This window comes from Trachypithecus francoisi, unplaced genomic scaffold (assembly GCF_009764315.1).
Source record: "Trachypithecus francoisi isolate TF-2019V2 unplaced genomic scaffold, Tfra_2.0 Contig01474, whole genome shotgun sequence".
Taxonomy (NCBI): domain Eukaryota; kingdom Metazoa; phylum Chordata; class Mammalia; order Primates; family Cercopithecidae; genus Trachypithecus; species Trachypithecus francoisi.
Window position 1 is genome coordinate 1,056,887 of NW_022681435.1, and position 21,509 is coordinate 1,078,395.

Consider the following 21,509-nt stretch of genomic DNA (forward strand, 5'->3'; position numbering starts at 1 on the left):
CATTAACGATGTAACCCAGGATTCAGGCTTCAGTGTAACCTCACCATGAAACACTGGGTCTACCTTGAAAATGAACTTCTCATCCTCTTCCAAGTGCTCAGATGAACTGAAACCCCACGAACAATCACTACCAAGAAATTGCACATCCTACTGGCCTGACTCATTCTGACAGAGAATCCCACGTCTTCCCCTACCAAGAAAGACTAGTAGTCACCTTAAAAAGTGACTTTTTGGTCATTACACCTCAGCCCAAGATGGTCAACGGGTTAACATCCTTTTCTGATCTCTTTCATTATGCTGCCTTCTGAGTCTGAGGGTTGGCAGGCAGGGCAACCCTGTCAGAGCTGCAGAGAGCTCTGCAGATGTCTCTGTTGTGTTCAATCAAACTGAAAAGGAGAAAAGATGGCCCTCTGACAACAGACAGCTGTCGATTAGATGGCACACTCGCACTCAGTAGGCCAATGAGCAGCAGTGGAGGTGACAAGTGCTTGGCTAATCAGTGTGCCTATAAAATCACAGCCTTCCCTGTGCTACTCATACCAGCACATGAAGTGACAACTTGTGTCGTCTTCAACCACTCCTCTTCTCCCCTCCCCCAGTGTCATCAGTACTGTGAGAAGGCTCAGGTCAATGCAATATGCCTAGAAACAAAAAACAGACCAACAAAAACTGGCACAGGGAAAGAAATCCCTGCAGCAAAATGACCCAAAAAGGGAAATACATTGATACGCTAACCTGTTCAGAGCTGGTTCACACTAATACTGAAAGAAGACAACCCATTTGATGCTGTTACCAAAAATACTATCAGAAAAGAATTGGCAAAGTTATCCACCTGACCTTTTTCCCATCCTCCATCTTGTCTTTTTCTCCTCTAACCACCAGGGGGCACTTTGGGGCTAGCTCCTTGAGGACACTGGAGATTCTGAGCTTTCACAAGTACCTCAATATTGGCAGTGGGGTCAGTGGATGGGGGTGGAATGAATCAGAAAGTAGAACTAAAGGAGAAACCTGGGGGTTCTATAGAGCAGAAAGGTGAGTTCCCAAAATCTTCAGCTCAAATATACCCCTCTAAGCTAATCATTAAATGCTGAATTCACTAAGAAACTACCTGAGCCAGACAGATTTTTACTCACTAATGACAAAAACAACCTCTCTTTCCCCCTCCCGCTTACCCCCTTTCTCTCATCCTCTGTCCCCACCCCCTGTCTCACTTCTCTATTGGTTTCTAAAAGAGCAGCTGATTGGAAGTAGAGAAATCAGGAAGAAAAACAAGGGGTGGCGGGGGGATAACTGCTTAACTAGAGAGTCAAATTTGTGGCTGTCCACCTGCAGCACAAAGACAAAACGGCACCAGCCTGTTTTAGATAAAGATTAATTTGAACAAAATACAAATACATTTAAACTTGATCCTGATTTAGTTGGGACCTTCCATGGCCATTCTATGGCCCAACTACTTTTATTCAACTCTTCTTCTTCCACTATGCCAAACCAGAGGCCAATCTGCCTGCCATACCCAAAAGAAAACCCCCAAATGCTTTTTATAAAATAACTTTGTTATACAGTTTCTCTCTTTTTGCCCAGGTTGGAGTGCAATGGCATGATCTTGGCTCACTTCAGCCTCTGCCTCCCGGGTTCAAGTGATTCTCCTGCCTCAGCATCCCGGGTAGCTAGGATTATAAGCATGAGCCACCACACCCGGCTAATTTTGTATTTTCAGTAGAGATGGGGTTTCACCATGTTGGCCAGGCTGGTCTTGAACTCCTGACCTCAGGTGATCTGCCACCCTAGGCCTCCCAAAGTTCTAGGATTACAGGCATGAGCCACCGTGCCCAGGCAAAATTACTTTGAAAACACCACTGAAGACTAAAAAGGTCAAGTGGAAAGGTAGATATCAGGGATAAGAGTCCTTCATCTTTTGGGAGTCAAAGAAAGAATTCACAGCAAAGTTCTGCTCCAAGGCTTGTCCAGCCCTGCTCGCGTTCTCAGGGCCCTAGAGGCGCCCACAGTTTCAAGGCAATCAGACCATCGCTACTGGGTGCCAACGCTGCACAATGTCCACATGGCGGCAGCCATCAGCTCATTCCTGGAAGACAAAGCTGTCTTTCTTCAAGGGAAATGTAAGACGCCATTCAATCCCAATCTGCATTCATGACCAACAAGCAGGAGCAGTGCCAGAACAGAGCCTGAGACTGGCCACCAACTCTCCAACATCAACACCTACACCACATTAGTCAAACCAGCACAGCAGGCCTACTCCTGGCGCCTGCAGGTACCTCCAGAAGCAGGCTGGGTCCCCATCCAGGGAGTCCCCATGGCTGCTTTGAATGGCTACATTGCCAGAATGCCACGCCAATCTGTTGAGTTCATTAGGGTTTGGGACACACCTGTTCCCTCCTCTGCCATGACTCTTTCAAAGCTATAATACCATCCACTTAGACCCATGGACAGCAAAACATGCCAATATCACACAGCCATGGACATTCCAACTATTTTACATTCGTTACCACCATTCCAGCTAACACTAGAATGGGTATCTTCTGCACGAAAGCTTTTCCCCTCTTGTGGACTCTTTCCTAAGCATAAAAATCCAAGGAGCACCGTCATAATTTCTTGGTCAAATGCCAATTTACAATCTATAGTTTTGTAGTTTTCCCCAAATCTCATCAAGTACCAGTTCTAATATTGACTACAACCATTTATTTTTAATTAAGAAAACAATTACCACAAAAAAATACAATAAAATTCAAACAATACAGGAGCACGTCAAGGACAAGAAATATGTTTCAATATATGAAAGGTAAGGAGGTCATTCCAAGCAGCCCTACTCTTCCCCATGCACAGCTTTATAGCAGAGGTAAGAGCAGCTCCCGGAGCGCTAGGCTACTCTGCTATCTCCTTAACCATCAGGATTTCTCTTTCACCAGCTGAAAAACCAGGAGGGCTCAACCCTCTGTCACTGAGTCTCCACTGTTCATGAGCATTTCTGGGAAGACTGGAATATAACAGGTGCTTCAGTTGAGTAGTAACAGCAGCCACATCACAGAGCCAAAGGAGGCACTGGTTTGCCAATGTGTCCATTTCCTCTTAAAGACTCAGATACACAAAGGCAACATTTTTACACTAGAACAGAAAAAACAGGGAGATGATCATTTCTACAGAGGAGGAAGTTATTATTAACAAAAAGCCTGGGCTATAGAGTATTAGGACTGTGGAAAGGTCTGACCATCCATCCACCCTTTGAAAGTCAAAGTGTAGTTCATGGAATCCTCCCATTCACAGCTCCAAAGTTTTTAATCTCTAAGTTCATTCCACATTTTCTCCATGGAACATGATATAGGTGTGGGCTCATGCTTCTGGCAAATGGGCCTTCTGAGAATCACATCTACTGAAAATATAGCATTGCCTGCCCTACTAGCCTGGCTCAGAGTTTGGGTCTAATCAGAACAAGGGAGGCCTTATCAGTCCTCTGGGGGCTGAATATAGTCAAGGCTCTCTCTAGTTTCATCGGGGACGACTGACACCCTATCTTACACACTCACTTCTTAGTTATTGCAAAGCTTTTACATATTTAGGGAGCTTTTCCATCAAAATATTCTGGAATGGCTAGAGGCTCAGACATATTAATGATATCTGTACGCATGTGCTTTTTATCCAAGTTTACAGCTCCTGGTCACTGAGGGTAAACAGTGTTATCAGTGATTATTATGGATTTAGTCAAGTATATTTTATTCCTGTCATTTATGAGCACTTGTGTTGGCTGGTATTTACAACGTCGGGATTCTGTCACTTTGGCAACCTTCAGAGACAACATTTTTCCAGTGTTACAGTGACATTTCAAAAACTCAGTATTTACAAGCAAACGACACCCTCTGGCTCTGTGACAGTATGATTCAACGGTAGCTTAACAAAGGGACAATCGTCTAGAAATTTCCTCAGGATGTGTTTCCGGCTACTACTGCCTATAACTTCATGGTCTAGGTGACCTTTTGCTCTTTGGAAGAAAGCGGGTACAAAAACATCAAAGGAAAACTTCCATGTTACAGGGTAGGAATTTTACTTGTATTGTGTGGCTGTGTCTGAGCAAGGTCTGCTTGCTGTGTGATGACGACCAACCTCAACATCTCTGAGCAAGTTTTCCACTTGCTACAAAACGGCACTGGGTGCCAGATGATGTCTAGGTCTTTTCTGACTCTAACGTTCTATCTTTAAGGATTTCAGTGTTATAAATAAACGCTAAGCCCACTGTCATCATTCATTTTTTATGTCCTACAACAAGGTTACAAAATTAAAATCACAAGAAGGAAACAGGAAGAGGAAAAACATGATCTACTCAATGTATCCACTTCTTCCCAGTTCTCCCCATCCTCTGCCAAGATGTACCAGGGAGAGTGAAGGAGAATGAAACTTGGGGGATGAGATGCGGCTGGTGTTGTACTTCTCCCCTGAGCTTCAGCACCAGAAATTTCCAGGAGGACCGTGGTCCCTTTCACCACAACCAGAGAGTAAAGGTACCACTGATGGACAATAGACAGCATGGGTGGTATGCACCATGCTATTGCAATTGGTATTTACTTACAGGAAGCATTCAAAATATTCTTTTGGGGCTATGTAAAGACAATGTTCCTGATATACAGATTGCTAGATTCTTCATATCCTCTTTAGAAATGAGCATTTTTTCTTATTGGCAGACAGAGGTCCCAGCCTGGTAACTAGGTAAGTGCCTCCATGAACGATCCCTAAGTTAATAATGAATAGAGAGCTAATAATGAATGAGAAGACTCTGTGGGCTATTTGCTATGACACAAACCTACAACAACTTTATCCAGGGATAAAGAAGTGACAGAAAACGGCAAATCTGGAACCAAAGGAGTCTGTTCCCCAGTCCCATCTCTGCCTTAAGAGTGAAAAAAAACCTTTCTAAATCTCAGTTTCTTTATCAATAAAACTGAATTAAAAATAATTTCAGCCTCAGGGGTCATGGGCATGGTTAATTTAAGTCAAGAAATTTGCATGGAAGTATTTAAATAAAGTTACACGCTCACATGCAATTTGTTACTATTGCTAATTCATTCATTCACTCACCCATCCTGTGACTCTGGAACAAGCACTTCCTGAGTGCCCCTCTTAGACACTGCGGTAGAGATGACAAGCCTAGCCCTCGCTCCTAACCCTTGCCCCTCTCTGGCTGTAGATAGTGTGATGACTGTGAGGAAAGAGAAGAGGCTTCCTGAGCACAGAGGAGAGACACCTCGTTCTGCCCTGGTTATAACACCCAGGGTCCCTGAATCTTGAACAAAGCAGGAGAGTTAGCTGGTAGAGCAGATGTAAGGCAAGGAGAAGGGGAGGCAGGGCAAAGGGTATTTCAGGTCCTTGTAAAGACAGAGAGAACCGTGAAAGAATTCTTGAGGGAACTGCAAACAGCTCAGCAGGGCTGGAACATGAGATGTGAATGGTGAGTACGAAGGCCGAGGCTGGAGGCAGAAACGCGGGCCAGGCTACCACCATGCTAAGGACAGGCCCCCAAAGCCAAGGAACAATGTTTTGTGGAGACTGTCACTCCAGCAGCAGTGGGCAGGGGGCATTGAGGGAGAAGGTGGGTAGAGGATTCAGAGCAGCACGGGCAGCCATGGTGGTAACTGGGGTTCTAGAAGGCAGCAGCAGATGTACTGGTATCTTGCAAGCAGAATGGATGAGATCTGGAAACTGAGGACATTTGGAGATGAAGGAGACCGAGCAGTCTCAGATGGTGGCTCAGAGTCAGTCACCACACCAAGGGACACAGATGGAAGAACTAATCCTGACGGGTTGAAATCCAAGCAGTGGAATTCAAATTCAAAAGCACAATACCAAAGGTGAATTATCTATTTTTCCACACTCACAATTTGGTAGTTGACAAATTTTTACTCTGGCTGCTTGAAAAATAAATCCAAACACATATATAAGAATACGAATCTGGAAAGTGATAAATACGTCCGGACATGGTGGCTCACACCTATAATCCCAGCACTTCGGGAGGCCGAGGTGGGAGGATCACTGTGGCCAGGAGTTCAAGACCAGCCTGGGCAACATAGCAAGACCTTTTCTCTTAAAAAAAAAAAGAAAAAGAAAAAAGAAACGAAAGAAAAGTCATAAATACTAAGGCCTCATGGTTACTATACTATTAATTGAATCCATCTACCTAGAGAGCATGTCAGACTCCTCAGTGGGACACAGGGTGAGTTTCCTAATAAATATCTATTGAACACACAGAGTCAGAGTTTGGTAGAATGTGTTACTGCTGAATGTCCTAAATGGTCTGATTGCTGGTAAAGGCTCTATAGAGCTGATTTAGGATAACTGCATTTTATTTCTAGAGCTATATGTGTAACTATCTAGAGCAAAGAAAATTATTTGCACCAACTGGCAAAGGAAGATATATTAGATGGAATTCCATAGGAGCCTCTGATCTTGGCATCTATGAGCTTCTGAAAGGTACATTATAAAATTTTAGAGGCCAGTACAATTATCTAAATCATAATAAGATAAAAACCTGCTTCATAATGAAATATGGATGGAGACAGTCTGGAGTCCAAAAACTGATAGGGTGTGTGTATTACCTGCAAAAGGAAATTGAGGACAAGTTCTGCCGAAATAAATCAAAGAATAATCCCTCCCCCTATACAAAAAACCCCAAACTTAAATGTTCTTTCCAGTGACAAATGGCACCCAGGACTTGCACCCTCAGAAAAGACTCAAGCAAGTCTTACGTGGTCACTAGTTGGGAGTAGTATTCTCGGGAAGAAGTTCATGTTAGTGCCTTCTCTTTGGCTGAGACAGTTACATGGCAGAGATGCAGCAAGACTCCTTGAGGGACGATGTCATAGCAGTAGCAGCTGTTGACATTCTTCTTTGCCACATGTCATTGTCCATACAAATCTTTTACCACCACTGATGTTGTGTTGTACCAGTCACTCTACACATGACAGTTCTGAGTTGCTGAGCTCAGCGTGACAAACAGACTTCACAGTTCAAATGTAATAGACAATATATATTTCCACAGGAGTGAACCACATCCCAGGGAACAAAGTTCAGCTGATGGGACTTCAAAGCAGTGGCAGGGACCAAGTTAAGGTATATTCCCCAACTTTCATGAGCTTTCATCAAAAAGTTTGTTTACAATTCGTAATATATATTTTTTAAATTTTCAATATTTTTCCATATGAGAAAGCTGAAACCCTTCTAAAAGACTTTAAATTCTGATTCCCTTAGGGTTTGATATTTTAGTTGTAAGCGACAACCCTCTTTAGGACTCAGTCCTCCATTCCATGAAACCTGGCATCTCTGTGAACCAGGAGTGGGGCACAAAATACCCTGGGAGAACACAGAGTGAGCAGAGTCTCCTGGGCCCAGGTAAGTCCAAGTGGAATGAAACGACCACTCGCTGACTTTAATCAACATTCCCATCAAAAAAAGAACATTCTGCCAGGCGCAGCGGCTCACGCCTGTAATCCCAGCACTATGGGAGGCCAAGGCAGGTGGATCACTTGAGGTCAGGAGTTTGAGATCAGCCTGGCCAACATGGTGAAACACCGTCTCTACAAAAATACAAAAAACATTAGCCAGGTCTGCTGGTGCATGCTTGTAATCCCAGCTACTCGGGAGGCTGAAATAGGAGCATCACTAGAATCCAGGAGGCAGAGGTTGCAGTGAGCAGAGATCGTGCCACTGCACTTCAGCCTGGGTGACAGATTGAGACTCTGTCTTAATTTTTTTTTTTTTTTTTTTTGAGATGAAGTCTCGCTCTGTCACCCAGGCTGCAGTGCAGTGGCGTGATCTGGGCTCGCTGCAACCTCCACCTCCCGATTCAAGCAATTCTTGTGTCTCAGCCTCCTAAGTAGCTGGGATTACCGGCACGCACCACCACACCTAGCTAACTTTTTGTATTTTTAGTAGAGACAGAGATTCACCATGTTGGTCAGGCTGGTCTCAAACTCCTGACCTCAAGTGATCCACCTGCCTCAGCCTCCCAAAGTGCTGGGAATACAGGCGTGAGTGACCGTGCCCGGCCCAAAAAAGGAAATTCTTTATTTAAACATGTAACTATTTTCTATCCTGACTGGTTGTCAATACTGCTACTACAAGCCAGGCATGGTGGTGCGTACCTACAGTCCCAGCTACTCAAGAGGGCTGAGGTGGGAGGACTGATTCAGCCCAGGAGTTTGAGCCCCACCTGGAAAACACTGAGAGACCCAATCCCCAGCAACACCACCAAAAAAAAAAAAAGAATATCACTGCTTGATTTTCTACCTTCTCTATAGCAGTCATCACCTCATATTTATCTGTGACTTGATCCTATGAAATCATCTACTTTCTGATTTTCAACGGAGAATCTTTTCTCTGACTCTATGTTCACTTTGGCAACAGCATTCACCTCTAACCACTCCCTCGGTCCAGTAATACACAGTTTATTTCAACAGCACAAAATGTTGTTTTGTTTTTTTTTTTTCACTAAGAAACTATGGATAAGGAACCTGCTTATTGTCTTATAACAATGTCTGTGTATTTCATATATACAGACATGTAATTCAGACATATACTGACATATATGATATATATACATATATGTTTCCCATATAGTGGGCAACTTGTGTTTTTGGATTTTTTTCTATGAAAATATAAAACAAATGTAAAAAAACATTCTTCTTCATTAAATCCCTATATATTGGCATGATTAACTCACATGAAGACCTATACAGATACCTTACATAACTTAAAATAAGTTTATGCTCACATTTTTATATCGCTAAATATTTTACTCTTATTCCTTCTTTGGATAAAAAACTATTTTGCAGACATCTATTACGGACCCAATCTTCAACAAGTATTAAGAATGTTGGCTGGGTGCAGTGACTCATGCCTATAATCACAGCATTTTGGGAAGTCCAGGTAGAAGGACGGCTTGAAGTCAGGAATTTGAGACAGCCTGGACAACAACATGAGACCCTGTCTCTACAAAAAATAAAAAAGTTAGCCAGGCATGGTGGTATATGCCTGCAGTCCTAGCTACGCTGAGGAGGGAGGATCACTTGAGCCCAGGAGTTCAAGGTTGCAGTGAGCTATGACTGCACCACTGCACTCCAGCCTGGGTGACAGAGTGAGATCTCATATCTATCTTTTTTTAAGAGTAAGTGTTAAGGTATTTAATCCAATAGGAATCCATCTGCATATGCTTTGTATGGCCTACTAACTCGTTTCCTCTTCATATTACTTCCTATTCTGCCATTATGATGATCAAATGGATCTCAAAGAAGCTCGTAAAAATCACAAGCCACAACATGAGTTATAAATTTGATCCCAATTTTGTAACCTTTGTATGTATTTATTCAATAATCACTTCAAAGTTAAAGCTGCATGTTAGGGTCCTTTCCCTTTGATTTTATTCTGGTCAGATTCTCAAAATGTTTGCTTCATGGAATTTGCAGAATTTTTTTAATACGTAAAGATGAGGGGAGAAGGAAAACAAAAGTGAGAATGGATGAAAATAACTTACCATCAAAGTATGAGGAAAGTTAGCTACTCAGCTAAATAAAAATAACATTTAGTGATTTGTAATATAAGAATAAAATGAACTCACTTGGGTCTCAAGAGGTCTGCAACATGATCTTTGCAAAAGGTAGCTTGCCAATTTAATTGAGGCGGGAGTTATTTAATTTTTTTACAGGTATAGTTTTCAATAAAACTACATATGCCTATAATACTGCAATGGCAGATGTGTCTCGATTATTAGAGGTGGGCTCGAGGGAATATATACAATGGATCTTGAAATATGTAAGCAGCTGTTTGCAGGGGTCTGAAATGATGGGGAGGGCATTGTACCACACACACATGTTCTTTAAGTGCACCAATGTTTTGTTATTTTACTGCAGGTGTATTACAGAGATGAAATTTAATAACTTACTGTATACAATGCCAATAAAACTGAAAAGATTCAGTGCCCTGCTGTTCATTATCACGGTACAAATGAGCTCAGAATATTCTGTGTGCTTGCACAGTAAAACCCCAACACACAGAAACCCCCCACGTACAGAACTCTAGAGGGTGGGTACTGCCTAAAAACCTCAATGATACTCCTACGTAATTATTCCGAAGCATGGAATTGCTATTGTCGCAAATGCACAAAAATATGGCTTTGAGGTAGCTTGAAAATAACATATATCTGGTATTTAAGTCATAGAAATTGTTCACTGGAAGATGTCTTCTGAAAGGAGAGGAAAATGGAAATAAATGGAAATAAAGGATATGTAGGTTTCATTAAGAAACCTAAGAATGTTAACAGTGATAATATATTCTATTCAACGAGATCTGGTGAAGTGCCGGGCGAACGTCGCTCTCCCACCAAAATGTGACTTTGCCCTTTGTTAAGTACAAGAAATGTCTAACGGAAGTAAGTGCCATACTATGAAAAAAGCAACATTTGCGTATTGGAAATGCTAAGGCAAATGCAAAGAAGTATTCTTGCCGGTTTCGGTTTTCTCCTCCCCATGAAACTACTTCTATGAGATTAAAAAACAACACACTGAACACGAAAAGTCCATGCTTTAGGAAGTTCAGGTGATCTGTTAGTGAAAGCACACGTAAACAAACCCACGTCAATATCCAAAGCGCGCAAACAATTTTTCAAAGAATGAGGTGCTTCAGTTCTAAGCAGGTTATTACTATCAGGCACGGCAGCAGACTCAACAATATATGCTTCTTTTCTAAAGTCTTTTTTCCTGAAGTCCTTAATAAGTCCGTCAATTCAGATTACAGGCTTCTGTTGCTATCTTTCAGTGTTGCCAATATTTTAATTTGAGGGTTCAGTCGTAAAGAGTTTCAGTTCCTATATCAAGCATGACCTTCAATAAAGAAATATTTCTGTCATTTCACATTGAAACACTGTCCTGATGTTGAATTTTGAGTATACTGCCTTTCTTACAGAAGGATACTACAGAGTGATACTGATATCTACATGATATGTAGATATGTTTCAACATTAAATTATATCAGATACACCTCAGCATTAAATCAATTATTTCTTCGGTCATTAACTGACTTTCCCCTTTGTCTTTACACCTATCAGAAATATAAAGATGAAGAACTGTAGTCCTAATTGTTAGAAGCTATTTTAAAAACACTTAATGGTTTTCATAAGAAAGGGGAAGTTAATCCCACGATCCTGGTGAAATTTCAATTTGGATACTAGGAGTCCATTTCTTTGGTGTCTCATAAATCATCTCAAAGCAATTACAATGGCTTTTTATGCACTAACTGCCTGAACTGTTGTATAAAACTTGCCTATGCTCCTAGCACATATTCTGTTGTTTCATATATTTTACTCGAGGGCTAAATGCCATAATCAAATAATTATTGGGTCATATTTAAGAACCTGCTAAAGGTATTGTTTTAGAATCTCATTGTATGTAGCTCTTGTGTTTTTGGAACAATAATGTGATCTATAATGAATCCAAATTTATATAATAGCAAACCATATTCTGCCTACATTGCACAAAAAGCAAAGCCAAAACATAATCTATACATTTTTAAGAAAGTGTTCATGCTGTTGCTAAAATGTGAATTGGCATATTCCACCCCAGCCTTTTCACAGGAAATCCTCATTGGTTTTAAGGAAATTGCACATGCTAATTCTGAGGATGTTACTGAATAGATTATTCATATAATCTTTTTTTCCCCCCCTTAAGGCTGGGCAGTCAGGAACGATGCAATCTGCCCTCCGCTATGCCTTTCCCTACCGACTGTTCAGAGTTCTAGCTAACCCTGAACAGAGCTGAGTGCAGCTACTCTGTTGTAGGCATTGTGTCCAGGCCCAGATCCTCCAGTGGGCTTGGAATTGACCAGACAGGGTTTCCTAGATGAGAACTAATATGGACTTCTGAGCCTAAAAACTCCATCATGGGCTTAAGTAGCAGGGAACCCAAGTTGGAAAGCACTGGCTTTAAAACAAAACATCTTAGAGTTCAGAGTCTGGCTCTGAAACTTACTTGAAGCAAATGATTTGAGGTCTACTTGCTTTACTTCTCTGAGCACCCTTTTCTTAATTATTAAGGGACGATAATAATAACCAACTCAGAGATTTATATCAGTACCTAATACTAGTTAGATTAAGCCCAAACTATCTTTTAGAAATTCACTTATTTTGACATTCACTATCAACCATGTCTGGATTGTGAAAGGACTGAGGCAGGGATTATTAGCTGATCCCTGATAGCGCAGCTTCACAGAGCATCACAGGAACCCCTTCGAGTCGGCCAGTCAGCTACTGACGATCAACCTTGTGAGATGTTTACAAGCAATTATAGAGAGGCAATATGAGAATCGGAGAAACACAGCTAGGGGCACAGAGGTTGTTGCAAGGTTCCAAATTTCACCAAAGGAATACTGAACTTTAGTTTACAAGGAAACATGCCTGTAATTACCTCCCTCCTCTTACAATTAAAGCCTCTCTGACCATCAGCCTGAGCCATAACTACTTTTCTTCTCAATATACCTTAAGAGATTTCAAGAATACTTTAATGATTCCAACATCCTCCAGGTAAGGAAACATATTAAAAACAATAATTGTTATGACACTTATATAAAATATGAAACATGAAACTGACAGCGTTAAAATGAATGATGAAAGAAACTGCCTCTTTATAGAAGAACACTAGCTATAAATGTGGAAGGAATGACGGAATTTTAAAAGAATCACCAGTTTGAAGTCCTCAGTTGAAATAAATGATTCAGGCAAGGGTCATCAAGGTGTGCTAAAACCATTAGGTCAAAAGTTGTTGGGAAAAGGGGGTATCTGTCCATTGCTAAAGTATCAATACAAAGATTATTTGTTAATCGCAGATGGGGAAAGGTTCCTTTACAATGGAACAATCCAGTGGTCACCACTTTTGTCAAGTGATTGAAGTTAGCATTACCAACAGTGGCATAGCTCAATATTCTGTTGGAATGTAATTTGACGCACACAGCACCCTCAATGAAGTATTCCAGCCAAAAATGTTTAACCTGAACCTGCATAAACCTTCAGACCTAATTTTAAATTTGTAGGCAAAACAAGTGATGAACAAAATTAAACAGCACCACAAAGAAAGGAAATCTATTAATTCTAGAAAGGGGAATGTTTTATAGGACAGTCGGCCTGGTCTCTTTAAAGTCACTACCATTCAAACAAATCAATAAAAAAATTACTCGGGAAAATCCCTTAAGCCCAGAAGTTTGAGTCCAGCCTTGGCAACACAGCGATACCCCATTTCTAAAAAATAAATTATACAATTTAAAAAAGAATAAAAATGGAGGAATAGCTCTAGTTTACAAGAAATTACAAAGAGATATAGAAATCAAACGCCATGCGTAAATGGCATTTTCGTAGCCTTTTTTTAAAAAGCTACTGAAGACATTTGCATGAAGACAACTGAAGAACCTGAATATGGATTGAGATTAAGAAACTATTGTCAATTTCTTTAGGGATAATAATAGTATGTTAGGCAAATGTCTGATTTTTAAGAGATACATACTGAAAAATCTACGGGTACATTCTTATTAAATATGCAACTTTAAAAGGTTGGTTCACTGAAAAATATGTATTCTTATACATATTATACACACACACACACAAAAATACTGTATAACAAATACAAACAACTGTTTAACCTAAATAGGTATGCAGCATTCATTTTATTATTTTTTCAACTGTTCCGGATGCTCAAAAATTTATGTTACATAAGGTTAAAAATAAAAATAAATAGAGCTCGATTTTTTCCTGTTAGTAACCAGGAAGCTGCTGGTGGGGATAAAGGGAAGGTATACAAGATCGCTTTGTTTCTCTCCTGAGTATCTAACACATCACTACAGGGTCAATGAATATTTCTTAACCAATGCAATGAAAGAATGGACCCATTCTCCTCTTTGATAAGTACTGGCTGACTTTTGAAAGAAGGGTATACCCATAGCAATCCCCCAAAATGAATGAGCTGCTGCCCGAAAAATACCGCTCGGGGACACAGCTGCGATGACATATAGACTGCAAACTCAGGCCCTGTGATGTCTGAAACGGTCACAATTTAAAATATCCTGTCCTACTGTTCACACTGCTACATTTCAATGTTCGGACCAGGATGCTGACCTTTGGTTCCAACAACACCTCTGCCGGAACCACAGACCATCTCTAATTCCCTCGTTCAGCTCTTTCCAGATATACAGGCCTAGAATGGTGAAGCCACCAGGTGAGTGAGACGACTCAATCCCCCAAAAGTCAGAGTGGGTGTGTCTCCACGGTATGACTTTGGTGTCCTTCCAGAGCCTGCACAGCATGTTAGAAGGAGGAGCTTCCAAAGGACTTTTTTTTGGGAGAGGGCAGTTTTCGGGTTTTCGTAGGCATGAAAAAGATGCTCACAACATGGTTCGTGTACATTGCTATTCAGACTTTACTCCCTCAAAATGGCTTCCAAAAGTGATGCTGAGGAAAGAAACACTAGGTCATTGCAATTTTTGCCCTGCTAGGCACATGGTACACATGCAAGATAAAGCAGATATGGTCCCTGCCCTCCAGGAGTTTACAGAATCCTGTGGAAATCAGCATGCAACAAACACATAAAAATGATGGCAAATTTAAAAGGTGCTAAGGCCCTGCAAAGGAGAGCTTCCCAGGAAGGATGCATAAGACCTCAAGGGATGTGCTGAACACTCAGAATAAACACTTAGGCATCGCAGCAAATTAAAAAGTGATGTGTATTTCTGCTTGCGTAAGGCCTAAATTGCCAATTTCGTAATAAACAAAATAATTTTGTGCTGTTTTCGCTTACATCCTATTTTGACTTAAGAAAAACTGAAAGAAGCCAAAAGTTTTAGAATTAAGTTGTTTGTAATACCTATTGAATAAAAAGTAAAAATAATAAGACAAAGAAATCAATGCTGAAATGTGAAATTCATTTTGGAATCAACTACATGCTTAATTTCGATGAACCAAAAATGAGCAACCTATGGGCAAACTAAGTCACATATAAAGAAAATCCGTTTCCTCCCTGGTCTCCAAGTTTATGGAAATTAACAACAATCTCCTAGATCAGGTCTAATTCCTATATTCCATTAGTCATTTTAAGATCTAAACATCAAACAACTGTAACAACAAAGTCCTATTTAATTACTTGCTGAGGAAGAAAAAGAATTTGGATGAGGCTAAAGGCTTGGACTTCACTAGAGAAAACAAGATATGGGCTGGGACACTCAGTTGTGGAATTCTACATAAAGATTTCAAGATTTTCACTATATCACTAATTTTCACCACCTTTTAAATGAAGTTCACATGCAATGTATTTCCATGCCTTGAATAATCAAATTAATGCAAAGAGCCTAAAAGTATTTTCAAGGTCAGTAGTAATGCCATATGTTGAACACAAGTCATTATTAATACAGAGTATATTTCTACAGAACATTCTAGGAAATAAAACCTAGCTGCACATTAGAATAACCTGGGGAGCTGTCAGAAAAGCACAGGCCCAGCTCACAAGATTCTAATTTGATTGGTCTCAGATAGGCAGCTTTCTCTCTCTCCCTTTCTCACACACACACACACACACACACACACACAAATACTAATAATGAAACCATGGCTTTAGACATGGGCTATATCCCAGAAGGAAAATACAAACAATTCCTGATAATAAACACTAAACTTCCATTTGAGGGGAGAACTAATAAAATTATTTGTTTTCATGTCATCATCTCGTTAAAAAAAATTAGATTTCAGCAAAATTTAAAAGTTTGCAAGTCGCCAAACATTCTATTGAAAGCAGCAAAAGAAGCCAAAGAAGCCAAAAACAAATGACATTTTTTCCCTTCTGGCATTTGCAATGATGCCCATTAAGTATTAGTTATTGTCTATTATAGTATTAAGGTTGGACTATCTTGCAAAAAACTTTATTCCCACTCATTTTCGTTTCTGTCAGATAATCCATTATAAATTTTATTTTCTCTGCCAGTTAAAAGGAATATGAGGTTGCAATTTGGCAAGAACATGTTAAGCTGGGTGTGATTTCTGCACCCCAATTTGATGTAAATTAGCTTTGTCATATTTAGTAAGAACTCAAAAAAGTTCATTTGGTTACTTTTGCTTATCTATGGGTTCATTTTCTACACCATTTTAAAAATCTCAAAAAGTCACCATGTTTATTTCTGATAATGTCACGTGGAAATGCATTAATGAAATAATATTATCCCATTACTATTTTTAATGAAAACAACTTAATTACTAGTAAAGAACCTGCCGGCTTTCGTTCTTCTGCTAAAATATATCCATTTAAAAAAGCGCCATATGTCCATTAGTATTAGTGTTAAATCCTTAAGATAAATCTAAAATATGTATCTATTTTTTAACTTGATATATTTCTGAAACAATGCACACCTCGCAATAATAATGTATTCCTCCAGGACAGCGCTGTGCTACCTGTTGCTTACCACCACTCTGTCTCTACACCAAACAAAAGGCTATTGGGACTGGAAGAAGCATGTTTCCATATAGCACTGCTCACCCCTTTAAGTCCATAGGATACACTGTTATAATATGATAAAGCAGCTTTTGGAGCTCCTTAGGGCACACCATCTAAAGGTGTCCTATTCCGTATCTCAATCATGTAGTAAACAGAAGAAAACAAAAGCCTCCCCTCCACGAGTCACTCACCTTGTCACACAGTAGGGAATCATTTCAGCTGTGATCTGCTATTTAGACTTGAAGCCCAAGATACTGAGATTTTGTCTTTCTCTTTGGTTTGCATAGCTGGTGTTGCAGACAGGGATTCAAACAACAATACAGCACAAGAGAAACTAATTCACTAGAAGACACACTATGGTCTGTTCTATTCTCAAATTTCACAGAAAGCAGAAATTCATACTCTGTACATTTTTCATCTTCAGTCCCTATTTCCCTCTATCAGCAAACTTCCAAAATTTCACTTTTATTTATCTCTAAGTAATCACACTGTTTATGGAGATTGCTGCGACCACGCTAAGCACAGAGATAGTAGACTCTTGCAAGACTCACAACCACGAAGCACAAATTAAGAATGAAGGAATCTCCACACTCCACGGCTACATTATGAAGGCTTTTAAGAAAAGCATATGCAGTCATAGTGCTATATACAAAAGAATTTTCCTGGACATAATGCCTCAAAACGAACCTCCCAAGGCCCAAAAATTCAGCCATCACATGCCAATCCATCCACTTCTCTTCCACCCTCTGCCCCTTTCCACTTCTCACCTTGTTCGAAAAAAAAAAAAAAAAAATTAACTTCAGTTTCACCCGAGGGAAGTATTTCCCACAAACGGAGAAAGGAGGGTCTGTGTTCTGCACATACACAGACAGACTCACACGGTCTGGATGATGCTTTCACAAGTTAAGGGGCCTCACGCTTACTCAGCAGAGGAAATCTTTGTGTCTGTGAGGAATCACGCCAATTCCTATTAGTAAGAAAGGATACAGGGCGAGGAAGCCTATTTTCTCAATGACCAGAAAAAGGGGCCCAGCGAAAACAGAGACCTCTGCCATGACCATCTGCAGAAAGGAAGGATGTTGTCAACTTTCTTCTCCCCAAAACTCTAATGACCTCCGCCTTGACCCTCAGAAACCAGACCCACAGGAACACGCTCTTCTGCAGGAACTGAGAGCTTTACACCAGAGACACAGCGCTCAGAGGCTTGTCGCCCAGGCTATCTAGCTCGAACATTTGCACTCACATTCCAAAGATGTTTCCGTTGCGCTGGAATGGCTGTAAATTTCTTTCCTGCAGAATTCTTTCCAAACAAACTGCCATGAACTGCACTCCGGCAGGAGCTCTTAACCAAGCACTGTTCACCTCAATGCAACAAATCTTTCAGATGCTGAATATGACTGAATTGGTGGCTGGGCCAAGGGAGTAAACTTTAAAAATGCAAATATATACAGGGAAAAAACAAACACACCAACCCACCAGAAGTCGTACCTTCCTGTCTGATACGTAAAGGAAATTTTCCTCATAGGCTCGATTTAATTACGAAAACAAAACCTTGCTTACATTTTTCAGGGGTATATTAAATGGGCTGTTTAAAAAAAAAATCAAAATAGATTCTTCCCCCATCAAGAACATGAGAGGGTGAGAGAGTTTAAGAGAGTAAGCATCCCCTTTCTAGCATTAAAAAAAAAAAAAGTACATTTTGTTTGGGTAAATAATAAAAACAGTAGAGCGCTCTGAATACTGAAGAGGATTATTAAATTCCATCAAGAGTTTTCCAAAGAAACCAATGCACTAATAAAAAGGAAGTATAAATGTTTTAAAAAGATTTTAAATACATGATTAATACTGATATTGAACTGAAAAAGAAAGCATCTATAAAAACTCAATTGTCTTGAAACAAAGCTTACACTTTTAGCCATTGATAGTATTTTTAGAAATAGCCTCTCTCTGGAGAGTTTAAAGTATACAAATGCAGAGTGCTCAGAGACACAAACACACACATGCTATACCTTTGTATTACACTGGCATTTTATTATTTAATTAAAGTACTCTTATTTTTCTAGCTCACACATGCTTCCCTTGAGACGGCTTTACTGTTAGCCTGCTGGCCTTGACTTCCAGCCAAAAACAATTCAGAAACAAAAAGGGACAACAAATCATATTTTCACAGACATTTTTATCCCTCAATACAACCCTGTTTTCACACAACCTCATACAGCCCCTATGAAAACTATAATTTAGGGCAATAGCCACCCGAAACCCAGGGTCTGACACATGACTCCGTGAAGTCTTTCCTGCGTAAGAAATTCTTAAGTTCTTAATTGCAAATAAACTCTTTTGATAGAACCACTTTCACCGACATTGCTGGTTTGCAAACAGTGCCACTGGTACCGGCTGATGGATTAAAAAATAAAAACAAGCCCATGAACATAGTTCTGATACAGCAGCGATCTAAAGATGAGGTGTTTATTAGTTCTGAGCTCTGTGTTATTTCATTACTTAAAGAGAGAGCCATCATCTGACTTGCCAGTGCATCTTTGGTGTCACAGTTTAAAATGCATCATCCAATTTAGCAAACAAACTGATTTACCAGGTTAATCCTCTCAACCCTTCTGCAACGGAGATTCTCACTTACCTGGTGGCAACCCTGTAAGTTTGATTCTCTCCCATAAGATGAGTATGAGCCCCTTTCTGTTTTACCTGCCAAGAGAAACGACAAAAAAGTGTAAATTGTGTTTTTCCTTAAAAAAAAATCTCCTCCAGGTAACAGACATCTACTGCTCTTCCCCGATGTTTACATACGTAAAGTAGGCACTACTGGCAATGTATGCAAGCAAGAGAGGGAATAACACTTCCTCACTCTGGCTATGATAAACTGGAAAAAAATATCCTTCATTCCTATTCTTAGCCAAACTGCTCCACACTTCCAAAAACTGTCATTTCAATGGCCTCCACTTTCTCTAACAAACAAATCGTAACTCCTTATTTTCACTTTCTCTTGCACAAAATTTAAACAATTTCATTTTTATTTACACAGCAGGCAAATTATCTATGTAATGACCCTAGCCTAGTAATTCCCATTGATTATATTGACACTTAATGGTGAGGCTAAAACTAATCAATCAAAGGCTCTCCAGATGGTGAATTTAGCAAAGAAACTATTCAAAATTCTGAGTCTCTCTCTCTCATTTTCAAAAACTCCCTTTCCCAGGAGTGAGTCCCATCATGATCAAGATGATGATGGAATTTACATTTGGGAAACGGGGCTTTTGAAAAGTTGCCTACTCTGAACCCAAGTTCAGATTCCACCAATACACCCAGCAGCACAAGGGATTGTGGAATGTGAATGTCTGGTTCCAATTCTAGCAACCCGATTTTTATCTGCAGACTACTCTACAGAGATCTATGGACCCTTCGATGCCATTTGGCCACACCTAAGAATAAAATCAAGGGTGTTCATTTGTTTCTTTTTAAAGTTTAACCCCAATAATCATTAGGGAGATAATGAAATCACATTACAAGAGATCTAAGCAGCAGAGTCTAGATAGCGACATGTGGAGAATAATTGTAGAAATCTGTCCATACCAGAACATTACAAGGAGCTAAAAGAGGCAGGTAGGTGCAGGTGCCTAAGACCCCGCCCCATTCAAGTCTAAAGGATACTTCTTTCATCAAGACTGGAGCTTTACAGTAACTGTATGTGATACATAGGACTACACTATTCTTTTATCCAATGGGAAAACTCTAAACTTGTATTTTGAGAGGCTAAATAGATTTCCTTCTGAAGTTTACAACCCCCAAGTTTTCCCCTCTCAACTCAACAGGAATGCTAAAGGTAACAGTAGCCTTTTTATCTTTTAGGTCCATGGCAATAGCAATGTTATTAGACTATGCCTTCCTGACACCACACAAAGAATGTATCTTTGATACATTTATATCCATAAATTTTCTATCTGGTCAAAAGGGTACCCTGTATCCAAGTCATTACATATAGAAAATGGATAGCAGTTTTCAAAGAAAGCCAAACCTAAGTCTTAAAATTAACCCCCTGTTTCCCAGTATTAACTTTTCTACTGATTTTAATGAATCTTAAAGTTGGGAAAACACCTCCGCCCCATTTCTGGTCTAGCACTCAGCACAAAGTATAAAATCAATGCCCATATCAGTTTCAATTTCAGTGAAACAAGACACCATCGCACAGATTGTCAGTCGTAGAAGATGAAACAGAATAACTTCCATTGCATGAGGATTTTACATTGAAGAAAAGACACATTTATACTTGTATCAGCAGTGGGAATGGTCACAAAGACATATTTACTCATGTGTGTACCTCAAATTTAAACTACTTACACCCTTTAACTTCTCTCTGTAAATGTTACTAACAGAGAAGGCTCGACCTTCATGAGCTATCAAAGGACGTGTGTCCTTCCTTAAGATTTTGCATCTAAGAATGCTTCAATATCACCATTACATCACTTACTTTGACATAATATTCACTTGCTTAACAGGCAGATAGGCAGGCAGGAAGCTGGGCAGGTAAGAAGGCAGGCAGAAAGACAGAAAGATGGATAAAGTAGAATCTGCTCTGACTTCCTAAGACACTGAACATCTAGTGTCCTGTTTTGGTCATTTCTAAAAATCTAAATTGTAAAATACAGTTTAAGGAAGAAAAAATATCTATTTTTTTTCTCTAGAAGGAATTCCTGAAGCTATCCCCTGTAGAATTTCACTACTCAGCATTATTTCCCAACTCGACTCCAACACACAGAACTGGAGGGAGGAATTTTTCTGCCAGGATTTGCTTCACTTATAGATAGAAGTTGGGCTACTCCTCCCATTATTTTAAAGATAAAAGGGCAGCATTTTAAAAGGAAAGAGGGAATAAGTAGGAGAAAAAGAGAGGAAGAGTGGAATGCAAAGAGCAAGGGGTAGGAAAAGAAAGAGGGAGGAGGGAAAGAGGAGGAGAAGAATATGAATTCACGCTACAGAGTCCCCAAA

The 21,509-nt window shown here is 40.0% G+C and overlaps 1 protein-coding gene across 23 annotated transcripts in view; it reads right to left on the reverse strand.

Moving 5' to 3' along the window:
• TCF4 (transcription factor 4) overlaps positions 1 to 21,509 on the reverse strand; it is a 369,074-nt gene that overhangs the window by 161,563 nt on the left and 186,002 nt on the right. For 21 of the 23 annotated variants that reach the window (XM_033238226.1, XM_033238190.1, XM_033238218.1 and 18 more), the window contains one exon: positions 19,147 to 19,211. In XM_033238226.1, the coding sequence (XP_033094117.1) occupies positions 19,147 to 19,211 (65 nt within the window). Of the gene's footprint in view, positions 1 to 17,754; positions 17,936 to 19,146; positions 19,212 to 21,509 lie in introns of those variants that run through there. The other 2 variants (XM_033238329.1, XM_033238311.1) reach the window with 1 other exon arrangement.